Source organism: Macaca thibetana, chromosome 16, assembly GCF_024542745.1.
Source record: "Macaca thibetana thibetana isolate TM-01 chromosome 16, ASM2454274v1, whole genome shotgun sequence".
NCBI classification, from domain to species: Eukaryota; Metazoa; Chordata; class Mammalia; order Primates; family Cercopithecidae; genus Macaca; species Macaca thibetana.
In genome coordinates this window covers 50,335,612-50,361,329 of record NC_065593.1, presented here as the reverse complement: position 1 = coordinate 50,361,329, position 25,718 = coordinate 50,335,612, and the positions used below count along the sequence as shown (strand labels likewise).

The following is a 25,718-nucleotide window of genomic DNA, read 5'->3' as shown; positions in this document are numbered from 1 at the left end:
TTAGTCAAGCTTGTGTAAAATAAGTACTCATTTGTCCTTGGCATAACACGGGATATTGGCAAAATAACACAGATACAGAGCCAATCACAGGGGTGAAGAGGACCATTGAGCCCCTGGTTTCCCAGTCAGAGATTTAAGATGTTGAATCCGAATGCAGCCCCATCTGGTTTCAGACGTCCCCTCTAGGATGAAAAGATTATATCCATCTTGGCCGGGCACACTGGCTCATGCTTGTAATCCCAACATTTTGGTAAGCCGATGCAGGAGGATCACAATTAAGATATCCATCTCATCAGTTAAAACTATGCCCTCACACCAGACCACGTAGCCTATAGTACACTAAAATAAGTTAGCATTTTTAAAATAAATCTTGTTATTGGTACAGGTTTATTGTATTAGGAGATTTTGTGTTGCAAATGGCAATGTAAAGGAAATATAAAGACTTTAAATATTTTTCAATTGTTTAATATACCAGGAGCTTCAAAAGATGGAAATGGTCTAGATGCCCCTCAAACCCTGAAAGGACTTGCAAAGGAGTGTGCATCCAGAGACAGGAGGAATCTGTGACCATCATTTGCAATCTACATTATCTATATGTGTATCTCTTAAGCATACATTATTTCATTTTGCCTGTTTTTATACTATATATCAATAAAATCTGGATGGATTCTGTTGTCTTCTTTCAGCATTATGTTTTTTAATATTTATCCATGTCAATAATGTAATTCTTTTTTTTTTTTTAAGGCAGAGCCTGGCTCTGTCGCCCAGGTTGGAGTGCAGTGGCACGATCTTGGCTCACTGCAACCTGCACCTCCTGGGTTCAAGTGATTCTCCTACCTCAGCTTCCCGAATAGCTGGAATCACAGGCGCCCACCACTATGCCCAGCTAATTTTTGTATTTTTAGTAGAGACTGGGTTTCACCATATTGGCCAGGCTGGTCTCAAACTCCTGGCCTCAAGTGATCTACCCAACTCAGGCTCCCAAACTGCTGGGATTACTGGCATGAGCCACCACGCCCAGCTAATTTATCCATTTTTAACTGTTGCATAGCATCCCACTGTATGAACATGTATGAATGCATTTATTCATTCTACTATTAACATTTGAGTTGTTTCCAGTTTTCTGTTTCTTGTGTGTGTGTGTTAGTACGTGCGTGTGTTATTAATATGAACAATGGTTCTGTGAATATTCTTGTACATGTCTATCATTCAATACTCATAAGAGTTTCTCTGAAGTGAATACCTAGGAATGGTTTGCTGAGTGACGGTTATGTGAATATTCAGCCTTCTAACATAATCTCAAACTATTTTACAAAGTGATTGTACCTATTTATACAGCTAACATCAATGGATTGGAATTCCCCTCAGTCATACTTGCTATCATCCAACTTTTTTTTTTTTTTTTTGAGACAGAGTCTCGCTCTGTCGCCCAGGCTGGAGTGCAATGGCGATCTCGGCTCACTGCAAGCTCCGCTCCCCGGGTTCACGCCATTCTCCTGCCTCAGCCTCCTGAGTAGCTGGGACTGTAGGCGCCCGCCACCTCGCCCGGCTCATTTTTTGTATTTTTTAGTAGAGACGGGGTTTCACCGTGTTAGCCAGGATGGTCTCGATCTCCTGACCTCGTCATCCGCCCGTCTCGGCCTCCCAAAGTGCTGGGATTACAGGCGTGAGCCACCGCGCCCGGCTTATCGTCCAACTTTTTAACTTTTTCCAATTGGCGGATGTGGAACGGGCCATTCAGCTTTCCTCGTTTCTGCAAATCTATTCATATTTTGCCCACTTTCTCACTGGGATGTTTTTCTTTTTCTTACTGATTTGTAGGGATTTTCCATATTCCGGAAACTAATTTCTTGACAGTTACATGATTTCTAAATATCTGCTCCCTGTTTGAGACTTTTTTCATTATAATTATGGTATATTTTAATGAATAAAAATTGCTAAATCGGTATCAATTTTGTACTTCACAGTTTTCACTTTTTGTGTCTTGTTAGAAATACTCCTTTACTCTAATTCCTAGAGATATTATTCTGTGTTTTCTTCTACATGTTGTATAGGTTTTAACTTTTCATATGTTTATCTTTAATGAATCTGGAATTCATTTTCATATATTTTAGGTAAGTTTTGCCTTAGAACAGAAATACAATTTCCATTTGTTAAATATGGGATACTCCATTTCTTTCCACGTTGATTTGTAATGCCCAAGCAGGACAAAATTGAGTTTCTATATGCAACAGATCTGTTTCTGAGCTCTTTGTGCTAATTCACTGGCTTATTTCCAGATCAATGTAACAGCCATCATGTGAAAGGCAAAACCATAAAATTAGAAAACATAATATGCATTCTTTTTTTTCTTCAACTTTTATTTTAAGTTCAGGGGGTACATGTGCAGGATGTGCAGGTTTGTTACATAGGTAAACGTGTGCCATGGTGGTTTACTGCACAGATCGTTCCAACACCCAGGTATTAAGCCCAGTGTCCATTAGCTATTCTTCCTGATGAATTCCTCCCAACCACAGGTGCCCAGTGTGTGTTGTTCCCCACCATGTGTCCATGTGTGGAAAATGTAATATGTATTCTTAACCTGTCAATATCTAAAGTTAATCTGTATGTTTGCTGTTTTCCTAAACAGTTGCACACTTTAGAACAATTTAACTCCATTCATCCCCTTCCAGCTTTCATCTAGTTTAATTCCATATTGTTTTTTCTTCTCAATAGATAAATTATTTTATAGCCAATATTTGTCTTTACATTTACATTTGGTCACATGCTTAGCACCTTATTTGTTTATTATTTTCATTCTTTTATGCATGTCAGAACTTTCATCTGGAATCATCTTCCTTCTGCTTAAAATACATTCTTTCAGATTGCTCTTAGCGAAAACTTAGAAGTTGATGGCAAATTCAGTTTTTTAAATCTTGAAAATGGCTTTATTTTATCCTCTTTCAAATATAATGTTACCGAGTCAGAAAATTCTGGAATGGCAGTTATTTCCTCCCGGCACATTGAAGATTCTATTCCATTTCCAGTGTCCATTGTTGCTTTTGAGGAGTCAGCCATCAGTCTAACCACCATTCCTTTGCTGGTGATTTATTTTCTATCTGCTTGTAATTATCTGGTTTTCTGCCTCAATGTGTGTAGTGATTTATTTTTATTCCTTTTGCCTGAAATTCATTAGGTCTCCTTAATCTGAGAACTTGGGTTTTTGGGGTTTTTTTTAACAATTCTATAAAATTCTCACTTTTTATTTTGTTGAATGTTTTCCTATTCTCTCATGTCTTCTCCTGGAACTCTGATTAGACATATTTAGATCTTCTAATTCTAGCCCTCAAGCCTCTTGACTTCCTCCTTCGTCACTTGGTTGCATTCTGGAAAATTTCCTCAGAGCCACATTTTGTTCAATAATCCTGGTTTAATCTGTTCCTGGACTCATCCACTGAACTTGTAATTTTAACGGCATTGTTTATTTCCTCTGGTTTGTATTTCAGATCTGCTTGGTACTTACTCCAATTTTCAAGTTTATTTTATTTTCTAAAAGAATTTATATTTATATTCTTCATCCAATCATACTGTAGCCACTATGAGACAATAAACAAATCCACCCAACTCATCAAAACACAGCTGAGAATTACCAAATAAGTGCAAACAAAAACCTAAATATGACAGATTAACTGTGCCGAATACAATGATGTAAGTTTACTATATATCGACCTCCTTGTACCCATCTCCTCACTTCAACAAATAACTCAGGGCCAAACTTCCAACTTCCTTCACCTATACTTCCACCCTCCTTCTCCCTGTCTGAACAAGACACCACTCCACAGACTGCAGGTTCTACGTCTATCATATGCGACTGCAATAGCTTGGTCATGGTAGGAAAAAAAGAAGAAAAAAGTTGAAAGTCCTCTGAAAACTGTAGTGCTTATAATAGTCTTCCCAACTACTGGCCATACTTAATATTAATCATTAACACTCTCAGTAGAGTGTCTCAGAGGTCAAAATGTCCCTTCTACTAGCTACAAGGAAGTTGGGATCTAATAAGTATTTATTTACAGATGCAGTCACTCAACAGCCTGAAATATCAGGGGCTCTAAATTCATGACTTTGTGTATGAACAAGGGTCAATAGGATCTTTATTCAGTCCTCGAGATATAACTCAGAAAAATGAATTGCTGTGAAAAACTCACTTGATTTCCCGTGGTCACATTATAAGATCAAATAATCTACGAAAGTACAAAACTCAGTGACATACAGAAGCCAGCAAATTCTCTTGCCCTTACATAAACAGGTGGGAACCTTTCCAGTAGAATTTTTTCTCCTGCAACAAATTAGTAGATTGAATGACTATACCTCATAATAACAACACTATTGTATCATGTTTTAGTTTAAATTTAAAACCTCAAAAACTTATCAAAACTAGCCAAAGATTTCTGGAATAAGAAATAGACAGTTATTTCTCAAAAAAAAAAAAAAAAAATTGGCTGGGCCAGTGCAGTGGCTCACACCTGTAATGCCAGCACTTTGGGAGACGGAGGTGGGCAGATCATGAGGTCAAGAGATCAAGACCAGGCTGGCCAACATGGTGAAACCCTGTCTCTACTAAAAATACAAAAATCAGCTGAGCGTGATGGTGCCCTCCTGTAATCCCAGTTACTCGGGAGGCTGAGGCAGGAGAATCGTGTGAACCCAGAAGGCAGAGCTTGCAGTGAGCCGAGATTGCGCCACTGCACTCCAGCCTAGTGACAGAGCCAGACTCTGTCTCAAAAAAATTGGCTGGACACAGGGGCTCACACCTGTAATCTCATCATTTTGGGAGGGTGGGGTGGGAGAATCACTTGAACTCAGGAGTTTGAGTCCAGCCTGGGCAACATAGTGGAATCCCGTTTCTGTCAAAAAAAAAATAAAAATAATAAAAATAAAATAAAAATAAAAATTATCTAGGCATGGTGTGCATGCCTATAGTCCCAGCTACTTGGGAGGCTGAAGCAGGAGGATCACTTGAGCCTGGAAGGTCAAGGCTGCAGTGAGCTGTGATTGTGTCACGGCACTCCAGCCTGGGTAACACAGTGAGACCCTGTCACAAAATAAAAATAAAATTGAAAACAACTAAAAATGGGATTTTTAACTCTTTGATATAAACATAACTAGGTCCAGCCATAAGGAAGAATTGTCCTACAAAAGAGAATAAATATCATCCTGTTTAACAACCACACTTATGTTCTTTTCTAATTATAAAGCTAACTATTGACTTAATAATGCTTCTGGCCAGGCACGGTGGCTCACGCCTGTAATCCCAGCACTTTGGGAGGCCAAGGTGGGCAGATCATGAGGTCAAGAGATCGAGACCATCCTGGCTAACACGGTGAAACCCCGTCTCTACTGAAAATACAAAAAAATTAGCTGGGCGAGGTGGCGGGCCCCTGTAGTCCCAGCTACTCGGGAGGCTGAGGCAGGAGAATGGCGTGAACCCAGGAGGCAGAGCTTGCAGTGAGCCGAGATTGCAGCCACTGCACTCCAGCCTGGGCGACAGATAGAGACTGCGTCTCAAAAATCAATCAATAAATAAATAATGCTTCTACACACTTTGATCATGTGTTAGCATATGAAACTCTTGGCTGAGACCAACTTACTATAAAACGTGTGTAATTTAAATAGTATAATTTTCCAATGACTTTAATCTAACAATCTCCTCCTACCCCATTAATCAACACAAAAAGCAATTCATCTTTGAATATATGTGTAAAGAACATAGTTCATGTGTTTATAAAAAGTTCTTCTCTGCTACAGAGTTTAGCTGTGACATCTATTAACAAAGTAATTTATAACTCTAATAAGTTAGCAAGGTCTTCTTGCTACCAGTCCAGTCATTGGTGGTGAGTGCTCAGTACTGGCTGATGAATACATGAATGGATAAAAATGTAAGAGCTGTCCACACATATACCATAAAATGCATAAAGTAGATCCCGTTTTATCTCAATTTTTATTTCTGTGATATAACTGAGATAAAATCAAACACAATGTATTATTTTAAAGTATACTGTTCATAAGAGAGAAATAATGTGATCTGACCTTATTTTAGAAGAAAGTTGTCTGTAAAAAAATTTAAACTCAAAAGTAAAAAAGCCACTGGTTTCTAAAAGCTCAAAAAAAATTTTTTAAGTGATTGGCTTTCAGAACAACAGCAACAACAAATAAGCCTCTAAAATAAGACAAGTAAATTCCAATTTTTTATTTTTGCATTTACTTGCTTGCTTGCTTTAATTATATACAAATCTCAATTCCATTAAAGTATCAGGATGACAATTAATTAGATGTTTTTAGTGACTTTTCCAATCCCTTCTAATTAACTTGATTAAGGAAGTGATTTACTTGCTTCATGGGAGGTGTGAATTCTCAGCCAGGGGGTTTGAATGAAGGGAAGCAAGTGACTCAGGCATTTATTGGGTGCTTACAATCAGATTCCCACTGGTGAGATCACGCCCATGTGTCTGGAGGTCCACACGCAAGCAGCTGCCTCCAGCCCAACCCTGGATGCTGAGTGTAGTCCCAAGGCCCCGCCTGCCCCACTTCCTATACATACAGCCACTCCTGCTGTGATTGTGGGGACATACAAGGAAGATCAGGCTTCCGTGGAAGCTTCTGCAATTAAAATCCACTGGGGATTCTAGAAGGAGCACCTGTAAGTAGATTCCGGATGGATGGGGCAGAGTCTGTCTCATGGTGGGTGTTAAGCTGGCCTTATACAAAAGAGGAGACCCATCCTGGTACCATGCCAGGTGCAAAGCACTGTGCGATTTATTGTAAGTGTCTTGGTAACAGGGCTTGAAGCCAGGCAGTGACTAGAAACCTAAAATGCATTATTTAGTCATAGAACATTAGAAATAGAAAGAAAATAACCTCCCAAATCATCTAGTCCATCATTCAACTAAATTCATTTAATTCATATCCCCAAACTACATCTCCAAATGTACAATGGTTTCATTCCTGGTTTAGGGATTTGAGGTTTTGTGTCTGTACAAAATATATTAATAGTCTTATAAAATAAGATGTCCAAAACAGAATAAACTTAAAAGCCAAACACAAGTAAAGCATGAAACAGAGGTTCTGAAGAGCAACTCCTCAATACAAATAAACCATTGTCCTTTATCTCCATTGTGACTTTCAGTTATGTAGGCACATCTGCCTTTTTACATACCTAAATTATACATGAGGATTATAAATATTCTTTATGTGTATGTTAGGATGAAAAAAACCTGCCAAGGCAGGTGCACGGGCTAAAAGAACACACCTTCCTGTTTCCTTTTGTTACCTGTTTAATTAAAAAAAAAAAAGTTGCCCCTGATAAAAGCCTCCAATAAATGCCTCTAGTGCTATTTTCTGGAATTGAATTAAACATATTAACATATTGTTATACAAAGGGGGGGGCGTGGAAGCAAGGCAAGGTGGACCGTGGTGCCAATCCTAGTGACATGTCAGCAGAGGAGGAGTTTCTTGCCTGTGGACTTCATAAAAGGCTAGCTCAACACCCTCCATGAGACACACTCTGCCCCAACCATCCTGAAGCTACAGGTGCTCCCTCCTGGAATCTGCAATGGATTTCAGTCGCAGAAGCTTCCACAGAAGCCTCAGCAACTCCTTGCAGGCCTCTGTAGTCAGTACAGTGGGCACGCAGCGCCTCGGGATGACACCCAGCGTTTATGGGGGTGCTGGAGGCCGAGGCATCCGCATCTCCAACTCCAGACACACGGTGAACTATGGGAGCGACCTCACCGGCGGCGGGGACCTGTTTGTTGGCAATGAGAAAATGGCCATGCAGAACCTAAATGACCGTCTAGCGAGCTACCTAGAAAAGGTGCGGACCCTGGAGCAGTCCAACTCCAGACTTGAAGTGCAGATCAAGCAGTGGTACGAAACCAACGCCCCGAGGGCTGGTCGTGACTACAGCGCGTATTACAAACAAATTGAAGAGCTGCGAAATCAGGTGAGAGATGACGCCTGTGTTTCCTAGTCTGTGTTTAACTGAAAGTTAAATCAAGAGGTTATCTATGTTAGGCAGGTCCAAATGGACGTTGTAAAGACAATTAGGCTAAAATGTTACATCTACAAAAATTCTTTCATCTACCTTTAGACTGTATAATAGGATGACCTTAAATCATGCTATTTTTAATGTTTAATATAATTATATACAAAATATGAACATTTTATCCTCCGGAATAAAATAAATCTTTGTCACAGCTTACCACATCAGGGCTAAATGTATAGTGAGCAATCTTTCTGAAAAGAGCTAAAAATTAATTATGTGATAAATCTCTCTTAGTTTTTCATCTAGTCCTCAAGTTTTGAAACCCCAGTCAATTCAAAGACTTTTCTCCTTTTATTTAAGTAAATATTATAAGGTATGACCATTAGAATACTGTACTGCAGATTTAAATAACAAAGTGATTCTGGGTGGAAACAGTGTGGCAGGAATATGGGTCTTAATGATGCCTGGATTTTTAAGTGCCCTGTTTAATAACATGACCATTAGCATCAAGCAGTTCAGAAACTAATTCTACAGTAATAAAATATTCTATTGCCCCCAATTCATGTTTATTGCAATCATATCACAACCTCCTCCTATGTCATCAAAAAAAGGGTGGAGCTCTGTATTTTATCAGTTGCATGGAATAAAAGCAGAAGACTTTGCTCCTAATTGAACATTTCATATATGACACAGAGCACTTGCTTCGAATTAAAGCTCTTATCTAATCAAGAGAAGTGTTCACTGTCATTTCTGTGTTAAGATTCATTCATATTCCTTTAGAGTAAAGCCCATTTACTTACCAGCAAGTCTATTTTTCTTGAGTTGTGCTAAACATCAGAGCAATTTGTTTCGGACTCTATGGAAAGTTGCTTTGGAATTTTAGAAACTATGGGCGTGTGAAGCAATGGTATTTAAATTGCCCTTCCGGAATAAAGTTCCTCCTTCTTAGGCTCTCACTAAAAATGTTCGAACCACACCTGTCTCATGTTTCTGACTCTACTTTGGCTCATCTCAAATACACAGGCACAGGCCATCCGTCCCATTGAGCTGGACAGTCCCAACCATAGGGAGCAGCCCTCTCCAAAACTGGATCCATTGAAAGAGAAATGTCATTGCAACATCCTCTGCAAGTAGATTTTTCATCTATATGCATCCATCATGCATTTAGTTCTTTTATGTATCATGTTCTTTCATTCAGCCAATACTGAATGACACTAACTAGGTGCTGGGCACCATGCTAGGCACTGAGGAATAGTATGGTGGACACAATGTGATTTATGAGGAAACAGGGATGGACAGAGGGACCAGCACACAGAGGGATAATGAGAGCACAGGCAGATCATCCAGTTCAGTTTTGAGAGCATCTGTGAAGGCTCCTTTGAAGCAATGTTGTCGAACCTGAGACATGAGGGAGGAATGGGAGCTCACCAGACCAGAGGGGCTAAAAGAAACATTATAAGCCGAAACATCAAAGGCGAGGCACTCAGTAAGTTCTGATGACTCAAGTTAAGTTAAATTCTCCTTCTGTAAAATCACAAGAAAGTAGACCAAACCCTGGGGCATCTAGGGTTGCATTTTATGACTCTATTATGTTAAACACCCATGTCATTATTTTTTCTATATTTTCTTGTAGAAATGCTTGAAATAAACATCATTTTTGACATAATAGTCACTGCAGCTGGAGATAAACTAAATCCTTGTAAATACCTATCCAGTTGAAAATGTCATTCTTGGCCGGGCGCGGTGGCTCAAGCCTGTAATCCCAGCACTTTGGGAGGCCGAGACGGGCGGATCACAAGGTCAGGAGATCGAGACCATCCTGGCTAACATGGTGAAACCCCGTCTCTACTAAAAATACAAAAAACTAGCCGGGCGAGGTGGCGGGCGCCTGTAGTCCCAGCTACTCCGGAGGCTGAGGCAGGAGAATGGCGTGAACCCGGGAGGCGGAGCTTGCAGTGAGCTTAGACCCGGCCACTGCACTCCAGCCTGGGCGACAGAGCGAGACTCCGTCTCAAAAAAAAAAAAAAAAAAAAAAAAAAAAAAAAGAAAATGTCATTCTTGGCTGGGCGTGGTGGCTCACGCCTGTAATCCCAGCATTTTGGGAGGCCGAGGCAGGTGGATCACCTGAGGTCAGGAGTTCAACACCAGCCTAGCCAACATGGCAAAACCCCATCTCTACTAAAAATGCAAAAATTAGCCAGGCATGGTGGTGGATGCTTGTAACCCCAGCTACTCGAGAGGCTGAGGCAGGAGAATCGCTTGAACCTGGGAGGCAGAGGTTACAGTGAGCCAAGATCGCACGATTGCACTCCAGCCTGGGCAACAGAGCAAGATTCTGTCTAAATAAATAAATAAATAAATTTTTAAAAAAGAAAATGTCATTCTTTCTCATGTATTTTCCAGATTAAGGATGCTCAACTGCAAAATGCTCGATGTGTCCTGCAAATTGATAATGCTAAACTGGCTGCTGAGGACTTCAGACTGAAGTAGGTTCCCTAATATGTGGCAAAAGTTTCTGAAAAAGAATTCCTTTAGTAGTCCTTCCAGATAATCAGCTTTCCATATCATTGTTGGTAAAGGAACCACGGTTCAATGTTTCCAGAATCCTGAAGCCTAAAGGAGGTTAGAAGCTACGTGTTAGAAGCTAGCCCAGCACTCAGGGATGACCTTCTCTCTCTTGATCCCCTGGCATGTAACTGAACACCTCCAGTCACTACTATTCTCCTTTGTTATTACTGGTTGCTAAGTTTTTTTTTTTTAGTAACCTGGTATCTACCTTTTAACCCATTAAACCTAATTCTGCCCTTTGGAGTAATAAGAAAGCAATTTACAGTTCTCCTTCTCCCTAAGTGTCTTTCTGTTATCTAAAGAGAGTCTTAAGTCTACCCTTGGTGATTCTCCAAGTAATTCTCCATGTTCATTCAAGTACCTGCAAGTGTATGACCCAAGTTCCAGGGGTGACTCTTGATGATTTCTGGTTTGCCAGTGTTTTACAGGATGGTCTGGCCAACCAAAGAATCAGGACCAATCTATAATAATTAACCGGGTGTGGTGGCACATGTCTGTAATCCCAGCTACTTGGGAGGCTGAGGCAGGAGAATCACTTGAACCTGGGAGGCGGAGGTTTCAGTGAGCCGAGATCGTGACATTGCACTCCAGCCTGGGTGACAGAGTGAGACCTTGTCTCAAAAAAAAAGAAAAAATTGTGTTTACTTTCTCTGTAGTCATCACACCACATGTGACCAGAGCTGTTCCTTACAAACAGCTTCCACACTAGGGCATCTTCATCCTGAATTTGTACAATGCATTAACACCAAAAAGCCTTTTGTGGTTAGAAGAGTAGCCTTTTAATGCTCCAAGAGATTAACTAGAAGGAAATAGGAAATCAAATCCAAAGATTAAAGCAGTAAAGGTGCATTAGTTACAATTTTACCTAGCACTGAGTGTCCCATTGCATTGTCACTTTTTAAAGCTGGATATTTTAGGAAATTGGGCAGGGCGTGGTGGCTAATGCCTGTAATCCAGCACTTTGAGAGGCTGAGGCAGGCGGTTTGCTTGAGTCCTGGAGTTTGAGAACAGCTTGGGCAACATGGCGAAACCACGTCTCTACACAAAAATACAAAAAAAGTAGCTGGGCGTGGTGGCATACACCTGTGGTCCCAGCTACTTGGGAGGCTGAGGTGAGAGGATTGCTTGAGCCCAGGAGGTTGAGGCTGCAGGGAGCCATGATCGCATCACTGTATTCCAGCTTGGGTGACAGAGTGGTACCCTGTCTCAAATATACACACACACACACACACACACACACATATATATATAGTGAGAGAGACAGAGAGCGTATGTAAGATTGTAGAGGAGGATGTAGAGCTGTTTGAGATAAGTCACTTTGGATGCCTCAGTTCACAAAGTTATAAAAATAAATTGATCATGTACATTCATTAAGTAAAAGTATTTAATATCAATAATGAGAACCCTTTGCCAACACAATAATTAACACAATTTAATTTCTTGTAAGATAAATTCTAGAATTTAGAAGTGCTCAAAATTATTTCAGATTGCCTTTTTCCAGTCACTCCAAATTATAGAGATTATATTATTGAGCAAATTGTCTGATTCCTAGGTTCTTATGTACATTTCATGAATGTATAAAGGCAGACATTATAAAGTTTTGAAATTGATCTCCTCATAAGCCACATTTAAAAACCTATCTCATTATATTAGATTCTCTCTCTTATAATGGCTACAGAAGGACCAGTTATCTCTGTATACTAATTAATTCCCAGGTATGAGACCGAGAGGGGAATACGCCTAACGGTGGAAGCTGATTTCCAAGGCCTGAATAAGGTCTTTGATGACCTAACCCTACAAAAAACAGATTTGGAGATTCAAATTGAAGAACTGAATAAAGACCTAGCTCTCCTCAAAAAAGAGCATCAGGAGGTGAGAAAATATTCAGAAGTGGTATTGGAAACGATGGAATGGTTCTATATAATAATAATAATAGGAGGAGCAGGAGAAACAGGAGAAGGGGGAAGAGTTGGTGGTGGTAATGACAGAGATGATGATGATGACAATAGTGATACAAGCCCCGCCTTCTTTTCATAATGTTGTTGTAGGTTAAATGACTTAGAGCAGTACCTGGACCACAATAAGCCCAACACAAGTTATTATTTTATTTCTTTTTTACTCATTGCCAATGAAAGAGGTCATGAGACTTCTTATGTCTTTTCTGCCCAACCTTATCTGAGAATGTGCTTCAGACTAAAATCAATCAGAATTTTCACTTTCATAGGAAGTCGATGGTCTACACAAGCATCTGGGCAACACTGTCAATGTGGAGGTTGATGCTGCTCCAGGCCTGAACCTTGGTGCCATCATGAATGAAATGAGGCAGAAGTATGAAGTCATGGCCCAGAAGAACCTTCAAGAGGCCAAAGAACAGTTTGAGAGACAGGTAACCGCACAATTGTAAAGTGTGAGCAAATGTGTAGAAGCTTTCCTCCAGAAAGAGATAACTCAGTTTCTTCTTCATTTGTTCATTCTTTCTTTCTCTTTCTGTCTTTTCTTTCTTATTTCCATCCCTCAACTGTTTGTTTTTTTTTCACTCGGCACTTTGTAGACTGAAATTCTGCAGCAACAGGTCACAGTGAACACTGAAGAATTAAAAGGAACTGAGGTTGAACTAACAGAGCTGAGACGCACCTCCCAGAGCCTCGAGATAGACCTCCAGTCCCATCTCAGCATGGTAAAGCACATCTAACTTCTCTTTCTCAATCCAGTATGTGTTTACCAAGGTCCTCTGTTAGGAACTTAGAAATGCAAAGACCTACAAGAAATAACCCTTCCCCTTGCAGAGCTGGCAGGGAAAGAGGCCGAACAACTGATTATAATCAAAGGACAGAGAGAAATCGAGGAAAGGGCAATGTACTGGATGTATGCAGAGGAAAGAGTAAATCTGGAAGATTTCACTGGGAAAGTGGCATTTAAACCAGATATTTTTATAACTTTTAAGTTCAGGGGTAATATGCAGATTTATGATATAGTTAAACTTGTGTCATGGGGGTTTGTTGTACAGGTTATTTCAGCACTCAGGTATTAAGCCTAATACCCATTTGTTATTTTTCCTGATCCTCTCCCTCCTCCTACCCTCCAGCCTCTGTTAGGCCCCCGTGTCTGCTATTCCCCTGTATGTGTCCATTATACCAGATCTTAAAATTTAAGATACAATTTTAAGCTGGAGAATGAACTAGAGACATTCCAGGCCAAGCAAAGCAGCCAGCCCATGACAAATTATGCTGTGGTAACCAGAATCCCTCAAACCACAGTGGCCTGCAGCCACAATACTACATCCATCATGACATTTCCTTTCCAAGGGCAAGGCTAAAGGGGTAGGCCCTACCTAGGACAAGCCAGTGTTCTGGCAGAAAGAAAAGAGCAATGGTTGGGCCACTTGATAGCTCTTAAAGCTTCTCCTTAGAAAAAGCATTTGTCCTTTGGGAGGCCAAGGCAGGAGGATCACTTGAGGTCAGGAGTTCGAGACCAGCCTGGCCAATATGGTGAAACTCCATCTCTACTAAAGATACAAAAATAAGCTGGGCATGATGGTGTGTGCCTATAATCACAGCTACTGGAGGCTGAGGCAGGAGAATCGCTTGATCCCAGGAGGCAGAGGTTGCAGTGAGCCGAGATCGCACTACTGCACTCCAGCCTGGGGAACAGAGCAACACTCCGTCTCAAAAAAAAAAAGAAAAAGAAAAGGCATTTGTCAGTTTGACCGGCATTTCATTAACCAAAGAGAGTCACATGACCCAGCCAGCTGTCAATGGATTAAAGGAATCTAATCCTGCAACTGAGAAATGCCACAGATCACATGGCCAGGTCTGATGAAGGAGTGAGAGGTATAACATCTTCACATGGTGGGGAAGCAAATATTGAGAACAATTCTACAATGTGCTGCACTGAGAGAACAGTGGGTGCAAAGCTACAAGCAAAGAAAAACCCCAAGAGCTAATGATCCTATCTGGCTGGCTGAGGTTGCCTAGTTGGGAAGAGTGGGAGATGGAGCTAGAAATACACACCATACCCACAGTGATGAACTGCAGAGACCCTTCTCAAAATAAATTAAAATTGACCCATCTCTTGAATCAAGTCCTTAGACAAGAAATGCCCTATTTTTCTTGTGCTCATAGAAAGAGTCTTTGGAGCACACCCTAGAGGAGACCAAAGCCCGTTACAGCAGCCAGTTAGCCAACCTTCAGTCGCTGTTGAGCTCTCTGGAGGCCCAACTGATGCAGATTCGGAGTGACATGGAACGCCAGAACAATGAATACCATATCCTTCTTGACATAAAGACTCGGCTTGAGCAGGAAATTGCTACTTACCGCCGCCTTCTGGAAGGAGAAGACGTAAGGTAAGGCTCTTAGAATCAAGGAATAGGTGTCAATGTCTGTATGCACTTCTATTTTAATGTCCCTGTCACTCATTACCCAGCACCAATGCAATCCCTAGGACAGAAGTAATTATACTCACACTCGCCTCACCACCACCAACAAAACGAAAATATACCAAAAAGTAGACACACGCCCAAAATATCAAGTACAGCCTTGAGATCATGTGATAGGACTGAGTTAGAAGATAATTCTCCAAATGATAGATTATGCTGATATTAATTTTCATCATTAATATATAACTGAAGGCATAACAGCCTTTTGGAAATTCTAATTGAGAGCTCATGAATTAGAAAATAAGTTGCTGAGGTCCACGGGAGCCAGAATCATCAGTGTGGCAGCAGCAACTGTCTTCAGATACCATACCTAAGAATATCAACAAGAGAACACAAGATTTAAACTTACATTGTAATTTTGTTACTTTAATTAGAGGAACTTCTTAGCTTATATTAAACTGGTCAGTTTTAAAGCTATGTATTTTTCAAGTTAAAAAGTAAAACGCTCAAGTTTGCAATAACAAGCAATGTAAAAGGGAAAGATACATGAAAGCATTAAAACACATTCACTTGGACTTTGAAATATAAAAGACAAGAGTGCATTCCATTTTCAAAACAGCAATAATCCTTTTTTCTGTTTCTTTTTTCTTCTTTTCATTAAAAAAAAAAACAAAACAAAACAAAACAGAACTACAGAATATCAGTTAAGCACCCTGGAAGAGAGAGGTAAGTTCTAAATTTTTGCACATTTTCTATGACACTCAGCTGCTTTCCAATAACTATCTCCCATGGATAAAAAGTAAAGTGAGGCTGTTTCAGTCTGTTTTCTGCTCCTGTAATGGAATACCTGAGACTGAATAATTTACTAACAATAGAAGTTTACTTGGCTCACAGTTCTGGAGGCCAGAAAGTCCAATATCAAGGTGCCAGCATCTGGTGAGGGCCTTCTTGCTGCGTCATCCCATGGCAGAAAGTAGAAGTGCAAAAGAGTGTGCATGAGAGCCAGAGAGAAAAAGAAGGCTGATCTTGCTTTTATAACTAGCCCACTCTCACAATAACTAACCCATTCCTATGGTAACCACATTAATCCATCCATGAGGGCAGAGCCCTCATCATCTAATCACCTCTTACTAGGCCCCACCTCCCAACACTGTTACATTGGGGATTAAGTTTTCCACACATGAACTCTAGGGAACACATTCAAACCATAGCAAAGGCCAATTCTCAAAACAGCAGATATGACACCAGGGATTCTAAAAATCTTGTACATGGCATAAAGAAACCCTCTATGTGGGAACTTGGGCACACTCCTCAGAACGGGGTGATTTTCTTGGCCTGTGCTATTGCTATCTTGAGACATCTGAGATCCTGAAAAGGAAAAACAAGACAAAATCTGAATTCCACTTAAATTCAAGATCATTTATTTCTTGAATTTATAAGAGTAGGATATTTGTAAATTTGGGGAGAAGCACATTTTCTGTATCTATTTATAAAATGGACTTAAGATTTTTTGAGAAAGAGGATGGGTTTAACATATTTTTCTAAAAGAAGGAAATAAGTAAAAAGAATAATAATTTAAAGTTGAATATTATAAATCAGTAGAGTCATGTGCCTGAATTAACATTTAATGTTTAATATGAATTCAGATATAAAGAAAACCAGGAAGATTAAGACAGTCGTGCAAGAAGTAGTGGATGGCAAGGTCGTGTCATCTGAAGTCAAAGAGGTGGAAGAAAGTATCTAAATGGCTACCAGAAGGAGATGCTGCTGAGGTTTTGAAAGAAATGAGGCTATAATCTTATCTGCTCCCTGCAAGAAATCGGCCATAAGAAAGCATTATTAATACTTTGCAGTGATTAGAAGGGGTGGGGTGGGGGAAATCCTATTTATCAGACTCTGTAATTGAATATAAATATTTTACTCAGAGGAGCTGCAAATTGCCTGCAAAAATGAAATCCAATGAGCACTAGAATATTTAAAACATCATTACTGCCATCTTTATCATGAAGCACATCAATTACAAGCTATAGACCACCTAATATCAATTTGTAGGTAATGTTCCTGAAAATTGCAATACATTTCAATTATACTAAACCTCACAAAGTAGAGGAATCTATGCAAATTGCAAATAAACTGGTTTCTAATTTTTTCCTGTTTCTGAATTGTAAAACCCCCTTTGGGAGTCCCTGGTTTCTTATTGAGCCAATTTCTTGGTTAATCTCATTGATTTTTCAGCATCAGTACAACTCTACAACCTTTGAGCTATCTCTGCTTTTTCCCATTGTTTCTACTGCCTTTTAAAAGTCTACACAGCTCTTTGAATAATTTGAGAGTCAAATTCAATCACAAATGCGGAGCAGAATAAGAGTGAAGTACACTATACTTAAAATGTAAATAGAAGGCCGGGCGCGGTGGCTCAAGCCTGTAATCCCAGCACTTTGGGAGGCCGAGGCGGGTGGATCACGAGGTCAGGAGATCAAGACTATCCTGGCTAACACGGTGAAACCCCGTCTCTACTAAAAATACAAAAAATTAGCCGGGCGTGGTAGCGGGCGCCTGTAGTCCCAGCTACTTGGGAGGCTGAGGCGGGAGAATGGCGTGAACCAAGGGGGCGGAGCTTGCAGTGAGCCGAGATCGCGCCACTGTACTCCAGCCTGGGAGACACAGCGAGACTCCGTCTCAAAAAAAAAAAAAAAAAAATGTAAATAGATTAAAAACATTACCGAAACCCTTCTCAAGGCAAAATGTGTCTCCTTTTGATAGTAAGCTGCATATACTATCAGGTGCTCTCTTTTTTTATATATGGTGAACATATATTTTTAATGAAATTTTTTAAAATAACAGCTTTATTGAGACATAATTCACACACCATGAAATTCACACTTACAATGTGTACAATTCAGTGGTCTTTGGTATGCTTAAAATATTTTGCAACCGTCACTACCTAATTTTAGAACATTTCATCATCCCAAAAGGAAATCTTGTACCTATTAGTAGTCACCCCCCATTTCCCTTCCTCCCAGCCCCTGACAACCACTAATCTACTTCCCCTCTCTACGGATTTGCCTACTCTGGACATTTCGTATAAATGGGATCATACGATGTGCCCTTTTATACACAAATGTTCATAGCAGCATTACTCATAAGAGTCCCAAAGCAAAACACCTCAAATGTCCATCAACTGATGAATGGATAAACAAAATGTAATATATCCACACAATAGAATCTCATTCATCAATAAAAAGGAATGAAGTACTAACACATGCTATAACAGAGATGAACTTGGAAAATATGCTAAGTGAAAGAAGCCAAATCCAAAAAAAAGAAAAACACACATTGTAACCTCACCCTTTCTGCATTTTAGTGAGCAATCATTGCATATGAATGTGTATGGGAAAAAATCAATGTGCGCTAAGTCATTGTAGTCTAGTAAATAGATTGGACTTAAAACTTGATACAGAAGTTGTAAATAAGTGGGAGTGAGTTTGATTATTATATAGAAAATACTTACATGATTCATTTAAGAATAATAATATCCACCATTTATTGAGCACTTACTATGAGCCTGTGTGCCAAACATTTCATGCATTTCTCATTTAATTTTCACAATAATCCTGTGAGGTAGAAGCTATTAGGTTGAATCATATGAACCTGCCAATATATGATAATTTCTAAGAGTTGGGAATTTTTGAGGATGTGGATGGTACCACTTTGAATTCCTAAGATTTAATATAATATCTAACATGCATCAGGCAGTTGATTCATTATTTTGAATTGAAAGAATAAAGTTTTTTAGAAGCTTTCCAATATATGCTAATTTCTGACTTTCAGAAATTGCAATTTTATATGCTATTATATAGCATATGTAATAAGGTTCAACCTTATTATATTATCCCCATTTTACATATGAGGATAAATGAGGACTCATATGAAGACATGAGATAAAGACTTTCCCAAAGTCATGCAGTTAGCAAGTAGTAGAACGAGACTGAACCTCAGGGCTGTTTCTCTAAAACCATGACACCCTCTTAAGCAACCAATTACATAACAAAGCAATACATGATTCACAGTTGAAATAGGCACTTGCCTATCCACAGTTATTTTGTTGTTTTCTAATTGTCATTTTCATCAGGCAGACACAACAGCCAATTGTGGCAAATGTCCAGCTTTGCTGGCTAACATCACACATGACTTCATTCAGCACAACTTTTGTCAGAAAAGGTGTTTCCACCTATTTTCACTGCCTTCTTTTCCAAAGAGGTTTCACTCATTTTTTTCTTAATTTTCTTCCAAGTCACGCCAGCTAGTAAATTGCATTTAAAAATGTTAAGAATATTTAAAAGTGAATTCTTTTTCACCTACTCAGTCACATTCCAGAATGGTCTGAAACTTCGACTTGCAAATACCAGACTGAATCTGATTAATGAGAAACCTATGCAGATGGGTTTGTAACTGATTAGGCCTGACCACTGTCATATGGCAATGATGGCACAGTGTTAAAAGAGGTAGGGTTGTTATTCTTAATTTAGGATGGTCCTCTTTTAACTACCTGTTAAAAGAAGTAGAATTGTTATTTTTAGATCAGAAAAATGAGGATTTTTTTTTTCCTCTTGCTTCTTTGGTCTATCTCTAGTTTCTTCCAAGCAATCTTTCAAAGAAGTGGGTGAGTGCTACATACATGTGGACCAGATGGTGGAGTTCTACCTCCAGTTCTGCCAGCAGTTACTGTGTGAAAGTGAAGCATTAATCTTTGTATCTATCTATATTTCTTATATGAGCTAAGAACCAGAATGACATAATCCTATTTCTGACAGGTGTACAAATCCAGAGAAGTCTTTATCAAAACACATTAGAATTATCATCAATGTATTTTTTCATTTTATATGACATTGTTAGTGCAGAAGTGAAGCTATCAAACTCAGAGAGAGCCCCTAGAGATGAGGTAAGGATGGAAACCACTATTTTATCTGAGCTCTGGAGATTATTTCTACCCAGAGTTCTGAATCATCTAAAAGGGAGAATAACATGGAGTGATACAAAATCAAAACACGGCCAGTGACCCCCTCAGACACTCTGTTCTCACCCATATGCATCAGGATCAGCCTCAGGTACCTGATTAGACCCCCAAGTAACAATTCCAACTTCAAGCATTTGTAGTGATTTCTATTTTTGAATTCTCCTTCAAACATCTCTGTTTTCTCTCCCCTAAGCTCATTTCCAAGATTCCTCTCATCACGGTATTATTTTATCATCTTCCTGTCTCCTGCCACTTTCAAAATTCTCCCCTGCTTTCAAGAACCATTGATCTCTGGAGCCCAGAAGTCAATCTCACTCATGCCCCTTAGGATCCTTGTTTAACCCTCATCTCAAAAGTACAACACGTAAAATGTAAGCAACCCAAAATTCTCTCAGTCACTCACAGGATTTTATAATGTTATCCAAAGCGAAAGATATTACAGACCGAGGGATCAACGAGTTGCAGAAAATGACAGTTCTATCTTACGGGAAAAAACTCAGGTAGAAAACCCTGCAAAGACCAGGACACGAACCAACCTGACATGAAAAGATGAGTGTATGATTTACTCAATAAAAATCTAAAGATGTGTAAAAACCATATACCTAATATTCTCTATTTTGAACATTTCCTAAACTCTACAAAAATGGAAGACATACTTCTTTTGAACAGTTTGCCCTGGCTATAATCATTTTCCTCTCTGCCTTAACTTATGTAATCACTCTGCCAACAAGCCCAAGATTGTTTTTTTTTTTTTAAACATCCCCACTGGCTTATACATTAATGTGCTGTCAAAGAACATTATTTTCACTTCTAAAACCTCTAAAGCAGAGTCTTGATGATTTAATTTAGCCTCCCACTTAAAAAAAAAAAGTCACTGAAGAAGAAATATTTTTCTTTTCAGCTTCTGAAGTTCCTCCCCATTCATAACCGAATTCAGAATAAATCTTGGTCAAAGAATACCAGTCAATTAGGGCACAGTCATTTTCAAATGAAATGAATTTTAAATGACACATTCAAACACATTAAGTCTTAACTTCTTTCAAATGAAATCATTTTAGGAGTGCAGTGATAAAGTTCAGCCAAACACCACGCTAGGACTCAGGCTAAAAAATAGACGTAGTACCTACCTAAGAAGCTTAATCTAGGATAATATGTAATATGTATAGAAATGTAAACAAATAATATATAAACATAATTTTTAGAGATTGAGCAATATTATTTAAATTTTACTGTAGGCATTAGAGTTGGAAAGTATATACCTTTCAGCACAAAATCAATTCCAAGTTCAAAAATACAACTGAATCTTATTCTCATATTATGTGATCAAATCACTGAGGTACAACTTTGAATTTGGCACATTTCCTTTGCTTCTGTTTTCATTTCGATGGCAGTAAAATGGAGTCTCTCTGTCTTGGGGGACACTTGGGACTGAATAATAGTTAACAACCATAACGTCAAGTTCTTGTGTGGGGAGTGCAAGTTTAACTTGTGCTTTAAAAGATCTCTGAAGATGTGGCTACAGGTCAAAGCTAAAACGAAAACCACATTTGCCTGTGTGTTTACAGAATTTCATGTGTCATGTTGTTGCTTATAAGCCATGAAAAGTCATTCTCTAGGTCTCAGCCCATACACTAAAAAATTCACGGAGAAAGCTTAAAAGAAAAGAAAAAAAAAAAAGAGCACCTCCTGGTGATGTGCAGGGCAGAAGCCTGGTGTCAGGTGTCGCAGCTAGGGGATATCAGAGTATCCTCTGCCCTTTTGATTGTCACTGCCAGCAGCAAGGTTGTGGTATCTATAGAAGGCACTGCAGGCCCGAATCCTATCTCTGCCACCTCCCAGCTGCATGGGCTTAAGTAAATCACTTAACAATTGGACTCTCAGACTGCTCATCTGTAAAATGGGATTACATCTCAAGCTGTAATCCCAGTGCTTTGGGAGGCCAAGGCAGAAGGATCACTTGAGGCCTAAAGTTCAAGACCAGCTTGGGCAATATAACAAGACCCCGTCTCTACAAAAAAATTCAAAATAAATTTTAAAAAAAATAGCCAGTGTCGTGCTGCATGCCTGTAGTCCCAGCTACTTGGGAGGCTGAGGCAGGAGGATCGCTTAAGCTCAGGAGTTCAAGGTTTCAGAGCTATGGTCACACCACTGCATTCCAGCCTGAGTGAGGGCAACCAAGCAAGACCCTGTCTCAAACAAACAAACAAATAAAACCAGTACCACCTTAAGAGGTTACCATGAAGGTTAAAAAATAATGTCTGTAATTCACCTGGCCCAGTGTCCAAAAAGTAGTAAGTACATAATAACTGATAATTCAAACAAAGACAAGCTCAGTCAAAATGCTTATAATATAGATATAAGGAATCCTTGGTAAAAACCTCCATATGGGGCTAAAATCACTGGCTTTTCCACGGAACAGATTTTCATTCTCTCAAGAAATCAAACAAATGGATCATGGCTTCTCTCAAGCTGAGACTGTCTTAGGTTGCGACATTCTTTCCGTGTCTATAGCAAATGTGTGATTTCTGCAAATCTCTTGCTTAAACCCCCTTTATTTAGAAATCCCACTTGCTTGCTCTTTGTGACAAGTTTAGGTTAGGGAGAAATATGTCCCTTCACATTTGTCTCTTATGTAATAATATAAAAGGAAGTTGTAATTGGATTTCACCACGGGTTCATCATTTGTGTCCCTGGGAAAGTGGCTTTTTTTTTTTTTCCACAAAAAGTCAAAATATTCCATCCATTTGCCAGAATTGATCCCAGGTATTCCTGATGGAGGTTTGCCGGGGCTTCAGGTGTGGCCCCATCTGTCCCCTAATCCCTAGTGGGCACTGCTAGTTCTAGCTCAGGACTCTTCACAAAGGAAGAACCTCAGCTTCAGGGAGGCTGTCATCAGGGAGATAATATCTGGATATGCAGGTGGACAGGAGGCAGCAGTAAACTGGCATCTGTCCCCTAATCCCCAGTGGGCACTGCTAGTTCTGCCTCAGGACTCTTCACAAAGGAAGAACCTCAGCTTCAGGGAGGCTGTCATCAGGGAGATAATATCTGGATATGCAGGTGGACAGGAGGCAGCAGTAAACTGGCATCTGTCCCCTAATCCCCAGTGGGCACTGCTAGTTCTGCCTCAGGACTCTTCACAATGGAAGAACCTCAGCTTCGGGGAGGCTGTAATCCAGGAGATAATATCTGGATATGCAGATGGACAGGAGGCAGCAGTAAACTACAGGGAATCTAGTCTACAGGTCTGGAATTCCTCAGGAGTCAGTCTGTACTCTACAAGGCAAAACAAGTGCTAGCCATTATGAGACAAACTCCAATGAGATCAAGGCTAGAGAAAGAAGCATTCTCAGGAGAAAGGGTTCCCAGAGAAGGTGGAGCAGCAGGGGCTGCAGAAGATCCCTCTGCAGGGAGCACCTGCACACTGGCACCAAGCAAAGACATCTGAGTGCATGTTTCTGGGTATGTGTGTGTGCATGCACGTGTACATTAGAATGAGGGTAACATCTGAATGTGTCTACATTGTGAATCCACTAATAATTAAATTATTATACTTTGTAGCTTGCCTTTATATTGATACACTCTTTTTAATTTTGGAAAAATTTCCTCATACATAACACACACTAATGACCCAGCAGTTTGATTTATCAAGAGAGAAATCAAGAAGCATATATTGAATGCTGACTTTGTCCAAGACACTGGGCAAATGGACCAGACATTGAAGATGGAGATAATAGCAGACCCAGTACTTGAATACTTTCATGTTGGCTGGGTTGAAATACTTGATTTAATTTTCAAAAAGACCACATCATTTTGACATAATTCAAGTTGTGTAACAGTTACAGGCTTACTTCACATATTATCTCTGCTATTGAAATGTCCAAAAAAATCAGGTTATTATTTTAGTAAGAGAAACAAAAAGTACTGCATACGCTTATGGAAAAACCCTAAACGATGGCCAAGTATTTGCTAATTATTATGGTTAATTGTTTGTATTAAGTAGCATCTCAATGATCTCACAAGTATCCAATAATTTTGCTGAGAAATTAATCTTTACCAGATAGATTCAATCTCCACTTACAAATGTATAGAAAGCCTTCTAAAAGCCTCCTTTTGGGGAGTTAAACATCGAGCACTCATGGACATACAGAATGGCAACAATAGACACTGGGAATTACTGTGGGGAGCAAAGGTTAAAAAACTGTTGGGTACTATGCTTACTGCCTGGGTGATGAGATGAGTTGTACCCCAAACTTCAGCATCATGAAATATACACACATAACAAACCTGCACATGTACCTCCTGAATCTAAAATAAGAGTTGAAATTATTTTTTTTAATCCAGTAATGGTAAGTAAATAAAAATAAAAATCTTCCTTTTTATGAAAGTTATGTATTATTAAATCAAATAAGAATTCAATTTTATTTTAGAAATCTATAACACTTGCATATTTTAAAAACTTTTCCTTAGAATAAAATAAAACACAGAATCCAAATATACCAATTGAAAAGGAGTTTTAGTGGCCATATATAAGGAAACAGAGGTCGCTGATGGAGAAATGAAGGCCCTGTTTCCCACAAGGCAGGAACTGTATCTTTACAATGATTTTAATGTATTTTATTTCAATAAATCCATTCTAGTCAAAATACATATATGTCTATAGTACACACAGTCAGTGTATACCTTATTAATGAAATCAGTATAAACATCTTCGCAAAAAAACTTATTTACACCCAGAAATTTTATTTCCTATCATCAAATACAGAGCAACCTGAATTTGGAAATTTGAATCCAATAATGAATTTCCAAGAATCCATAATCCATGTTCTGTACCCAATTATTAAAATTCAAGTGATAGATAACTACATAATCTTGTTTTTTTTTTTTTTTTTTTTTTTTTTTTTGAGACAGAGTCTCGCTCTGTCGCCCAGGCTGGAGTGCAGTGGCCTGATCTCAGCTCACTGCAAGCTCCGCCTCCCGGGTTCACGCCATTCTCCTGCCTCAGCCTCCCGAGTAGCTGGGACCACAGGCGCCCGCCAGCTCGCCCGGCTAGTTTTTTGTATTTTTTAGTAGAGACAGGGTTTCACTGTGTTAGCCAGGATGGTCTCGATCTCCTGACCTTGTGATCCACCCGTCTCGGCCTCCCAAAGTGCTGGGATTACAGGCTTGAGCCACCGCGCCCGGCCCGATAACTACATAATCTTAAGAGAAAAGCAGATTATAAAATCTTATATTGAATCAATTATGTTCAAAAATGTATATAAAATACTCATATATACATACATCTTCTTTATGTTTTCTGCACCTTCTAAATTTCCTGCAATAAATACATAGAGGGCTACATTAAAAAAAAAAAAAAACTATAGAACTATTTTGCAATGAGACATGTAGAGACTTGGGCCATCATCTCAAAGAAAACATGTAAAAGAAAAATCCTTATTCCTTCTTATCCAATCAAAATGCTCACAATTTAAATTCCTAAGGGAATTCCACCACCCTGGAATTGTACTACTTGGTTTCCAGGTATCTACAACTCTCTCTGAAAGCAGGCTTCTTTCAGTAAATGCATTTCCTTCAAGAACGTTAGTTTTCATGTTCAATATACAAGCCATATCAATTTCAAAGGTAAATAATACATCAAACAAGAAAGTACAAGAACTTTATGTCTTAAAAATTAAAAATACTGGATACAATTCCTTGAAGTACGCTTTGCAAAGTTTTCACAGCAAAGTTTAAAA

The 25,718-nt window shown here is 39.3% G+C and overlaps 2 protein-coding genes across 2 annotated transcripts in view; one reads left to right on the top strand and one right to left on the bottom strand.

The window, feature by feature from the left end:
• LOC126938621 (eukaryotic translation initiation factor 1) overlaps window positions 1-25,718 on the bottom strand; it is a 1,120,764-nt gene that overhangs the window by 720,376 nt on the left and 374,670 nt on the right. The gene's annotated exons all lie outside the window — the stretch shown is intronic.
• On the top strand, window positions 7,361-17,198 carry KRT20 (keratin 20). Its single transcript, XM_050763012.1, has 8 exons — window positions 7,361-7,978; window positions 10,424-10,506; window positions 12,304-12,460; window positions 12,813-12,974; window positions 13,140-13,265; window positions 14,710-14,930; window positions 15,652-15,689; window positions 16,610-17,198. Exons 1-8 carry the CDS (start codon window positions 7,589-7,591, stop codon window positions 16,705-16,707), a joined length of 1,275 nt encoding a protein of 424 aa, XP_050618969.1. The 5' UTR covers window positions 7,361-7,588; the 3' UTR covers window positions 16,708-17,198.